General features: G+C 35.7%; 1 protein-coding gene across 1 annotated transcript in view; it reads right to left on the reverse strand.

The window, feature by feature from the left end:
- Nucleotides 1–328: 328 nt before the first annotated feature.
- LOC122267252 (uncharacterized) overlaps nt 329–5,000 on the reverse strand; it is a 14,150-nt gene continuing 9,478 nt past the window's right edge. Inside the window, exons 4-6 of the mRNA XM_043037285.2 lie at nt 4,610–4,680; nt 1,722–1,898; nt 329–1,030 (exon numbers count right to left, since the gene is read on the reverse strand). Of these exons, the coding sequence (XP_042893219.1) occupies nt 947–1,030; nt 1,722–1,898; nt 4,610–4,680 (332 nt within the window). The 3' untranslated portion in view covers nt 329–946. The remainder of the gene's footprint in view (nt 1,031–1,721; nt 1,899–4,609; nt 4,681–5,000) is intronic.

Below are 5,000 nucleotides of genomic sequence, written 5' to 3' on the forward strand. Positions count from 1 at the left end.
CTATAGAGAGAGCGTGGCTATAGTGTTATGCCTACCTTTTTTATTTGATTTTTGTTGACTATGGTCTTTAGTTGTTGTTGTTGTTGTTTTGTTTTTTTAGTAAGGGAGAATATCTTCTCCACCTCTCTCTCTCTCTCTCTCTCTCTCTCTCTCTCTCTCTCTCTCTCTCTCTTCCTGTCTATCTATCTCTTTATTCATTTCTCTGTAATCCATGCATATTTGAATAAAAGTGTCCATGTTCCAAGTACCAACTTACCCTTTCAGATGAGACCAAGTGTGAGCTAGCTCGTCATACACAGATAAAACAGGGATATGTAAAACACAGTGAAGAACTTAATCATTTATTTTCAGTCGAGAGAAAATGAGCTCATAAAAAAATGATTATGGTTGAACAGTGCACGCTAACATATCACATGAATACAAGATCTTGATATATTGAAAAAATTAAAGAAAAAAAATTATGAATATATGGAAAAAAGAAAATCACAATACACGCCTTTTCATAGATAATGGAAATGCATCAGTAAGTAATACAACTAAAATGCTAAAACATCCATTCGATTATAGCCAATGTCAATTCCAATAATTGATAATTGTGACCAGTACTTTGAACAGAATGAACTATGACTATGCCCCTGGTACGTCAAGTAGAATGAAGGTTCCTGCAAGAAGTATGGGATCAGCTTGTAAAAATACCTGAGAGAAAGAAAGAGTGAGAGAGGGAAACAGAGAGAGGGAGAGAAAGATTCAGACAGACAGAAAGATAATACGAGAGAAGGGGGAAAATAGGAAGAAAGAAAAATACAAAAAAGAGAGATATTGAGGGAAATCGAAAACGGATAACGTAAACAAACAAAATAACCTAAAAAACATTCAAAAGTCGTAATCTATTTCTTTCTTTACCGATGTGTCTTTGACATAAGAAGACCTCGGTGTGAAATATGTCTCACACGCGGGCTTCGTCTTCGAGCGCTGTGAAGGTGTTCGTGCTGACCTCCTCCAGGTTCACTCGCTCCTCGTCGGTGTCCATCTGCAAAGGGAGTGACTTTAGGACAAAATCACGTGTAGGCCTACATGCTGTGTATATATGTATATGTATGTATATATATATATTATATATATATATATATATATATATATATATATATATATATATGTACATAAATATATATATAATATATAATATATATATATATATATATATATATATTATATATATATATATATATATATATATATATATATATATATATATAATATACGTGTGTGTGTTATATTATGTATTATATAACATAAGTTAAGGAAAAGTAATAGTTTAAGTTATTGCCGCTTCCCACACTCATGTGCATAATTAGGAAAATTATAAATCACAGATGAACTTTTTCTCTACTTATCCACCCAGTAATATATTCTGCTTCCATCGTGGCTTTCGTTTTCTGAAATCACGTCATAAGGCAACCTAACTTGCCACATAGAATAAGTACTATAGCAATACTCACACCTACAGTAGTATTTACACCTACAACAATATTCACGTCTACAGTAATAATTATTTCTACATCATTACTCAAACCCATAGCAATAGCGGGCTTGCTTCAGTGCATACAAGCCAGGCGTAGCATCTGCTCCGCAAATCTGGCTTATCCTCATCCCATAGAACTTCTCACACCTACAGTAATACTTACACCTATAGCAATACTTACGCCAAAGGTACTACTTACACTGAGAGCATACGAACGCACGATTAAGATGCTACAGCACACGAGTAGACTGATCCCAAGAAGGCACAGGGTGAAAGTTAAGTCGGTAAACACACTGTAGATGAAGACGACCGGCATTTCCATGACCAGCAACACGGTCCGCACCAGAACCCACGCCCAGACTAGCTGGTTCTGTTTCTGTGCAGAGAGGGAGACGAAGAGAATGTTATGGGCCGTAGTGTATGTATGTATGCCTGTGAATTTGTATGGCTATATAATTATTTATGATGTAATTGTTTCTTTGTCTATTCATTTCAGTGTTTTGCTTTCTGTTCGTCTATCTTCGTAAGTGGTTAAGCCGCACGCTTTCATTTCCTCCGTGACCAGGCTCTAAAACCATGAGAGGACGAGGAGGGGTAATAATAATGTGACTGAAGCCCTGGACCATCAGCTAAGGGGTTCCTGTGTGAAGGCAATGAATCCTTATCAACCAATGCATATATGAAGTAGAGCCTTCACCTCATCACCAGCTGTCAAAAGGTAATCCATCTCCCCTCCCCCTGAAGGCGTTACTTTGCTCGAGATCAAAATGGGGCGGCTATGAGACCTAGCCGGTTCGAGCGCTGGTCGAGTCTGGTAACCAATTATGTGGCTACTGAATACAGGGTGGAAGCGCACCCAGAAATGCGTAAGTGCATGACTGTAACCGCCACGTGTTGCAATACTGTAGTAACACTGCATCCGAGAGCAAATATAACTTGATATTGATGACGTGGGTGAACTCACTCGGCGACGAGAAAAGAAAAAGGAAGGAGGGAGAAAAATCAATTTGTTGGATCAAAGGGTCGAGTTTACAGTTGCTTCTTGCTTCATCTAAAACATCCGTATCAGACGCGACAAGCGAGTATGACAAAAATGCTAATAAATGGAAATTGCTTTGTGTGTTGTCTCGAAAGGACGTACGAGGAGGAGAGGAAGGCTTATTATTAAGACGGACGTTGAGGCGGCGGAGAGAAATGAAGCTGTTGTGATGCGCTCTTCGTAACTAGGTTTTAAGTCTTTTGCGTTGTCTAAGTTTACAGGTATTAGCGTTAAAGTTACATCGTTGTTGTCAGATGTGAGTCTTAGATGTTGGTCCCGGATGTGTGTCCCGGATGTGTGACCCGGATGTTCCCTTCGTTAGGGAGTCTTATTTTCCTTTTTTCCGCCCTAGACCCTCTTGTCCTTTGTATTTTGTGTTTTTTCTTGTCGCGTGAAAGTATTTGTGTTCTATTGCTGTTGTTAATGTATCTAACTGTATATCTAAAGTGCCTGGATTTTTATATTGGTTCTTCTCCTGTTTGTTTCTCCTTCCCCTCTTCTTCCTCCTCTGCCTCCTCCTTCCCCTCCTCTTTATCATCATCATCATCATTATTTAGTGTCTCAGTCACTAACATATTGGTATACTATATCAAAAGAAGTATGATCCTCGTATCCTATATTATACTAGTGCTCTGACGTTCACATATGATAAAAGTGCATCTAGAGAATATTGTCACTTTAATAGTGAAATAATTTACCTAACTCAAAATTACTTTGACCTCTGATACCTTCATGTTAATTTAGTCTTGCTTTCATATGATTTAAAAGGGAATTTCATATCACATCATGCATACGAAATCAGGATGATATTAGTTTCCCTTATTCCGAACATTTTTTTTTTTTTTTTTTTTTTTTTTTTTTTTTGAGAATCTGCAAATGGAATATTTACGAAGCTAAACATCAGCATGTACTTTGCCTTATTTTCTGAAGGATTAGTCCTCGAAAAGGTGAAAATGTTAATCGGGAATGTGTTTGGAGAATTTTCTAGAGACGTGTGAATTTTGACTTTTAGTGTACTTAAGATCTTTTGTCCTTTTTATTGTAGTTATTCATAAAAAGATCTTGATTCTATGTATGGATCTTTTAAATCAGACAATAACTCACTTACTAATGCATCAACCCAGGAACTATATATATATATATATATATATATGTATATATATATATATATATATATATATATATATATATATATGTGTGTGTGTGTGTGTGTGTGTGTGTGTGTGTGTGTGTGTGTGTGTGTGTGTGTGTGTGTATGTATATATATATACGTATATATGTATATATGCATGTAAATATACGTATATGTATACATGTATGTATATATATATATATATATATATATATATATATATATATATATATATATGTGTGTGTGTGTGTGTGTGTATATATATATTTATATATATATATATATATATATATATATATATTTATATATATACATATGTATATATATATATAAAGGAAACCCTTAATTTCCTTTCACGCAACACAAAGCGCATATACAGCATCCACACCATATTTGGACATATATTTGGCACCTACTTGTAGCGTCAACCTGATTGGACGACACTGAACAAGACCTGTGAGACAGCAGGAGAGGGATGTTGCCAGATGCCAGAATCATGAAAGTTGATTGTGATTAGATAGTCTGACCTGCAACTGGCTCGCAACGCAGAACGTCCGAGAGCATGTCGTCGGTGTTAACTTTGGCGGCAATTCATTTTTGCTGTAGATGCGCTTTTGTTTTTTGCCTTTGTCTTTCTTCACATTATATGTACACACACACACACACACACACACATATCTGTGTGTGTGTGTGTGTTTGTGTTTAATAATCTTCATTTGTTCTACTTCGGTACATAAGTATTCATGCCTTATACGTAAAACTAATCGATTCACACAATCCCAAGAAAAAAAACAATAATTAATAAATAAAAATAAAATAAGAATAAAAAAATAATAAAACAAAAATAAAAACATCGAGACCGCTTGAAATCATCCTACAAATTGCAATACCAATACAACACCTGCCACACACTCACCGTCCTCACGCCGTGTATAAGGACGCTCGCCACTCCGATATGCAGGAGACCCTCCACAACGACAGCGGCTCCTGGTGGGTGGGAAAAGGCGTCAGAATATTGTCCTAAGGAATAAAATATCTCTCCTGGGTATTTGCGTGTGCAGGGGTGAGTGTCTGCGTGTGAGAGAGCCAACGCCCACAGACATATATGCATGTACATCTATATGTCTAGATATATTTATCTATGTCTATATATGTATATCTATCTATCCATCTATATATATAAATGTATATATAATATATTTAAATATATATATATATATATATATATATATATATATATATATATATATATATATATATATAGTGTGTGTGTGTGTGTGTGTGTTGTATACATACATATGTATGTA

The sequence above is a fragment of the Penaeus japonicus genome, unplaced genomic scaffold (genome assembly GCF_977035675.1).
Source record: "Penaeus japonicus unplaced genomic scaffold, GWHDUDI00000001_assembly GWHDUDI00000019, whole genome shotgun sequence".
NCBI lineage: Eukaryota > Metazoa > Arthropoda > Malacostraca > Decapoda > Penaeidae > Penaeus > Penaeus japonicus.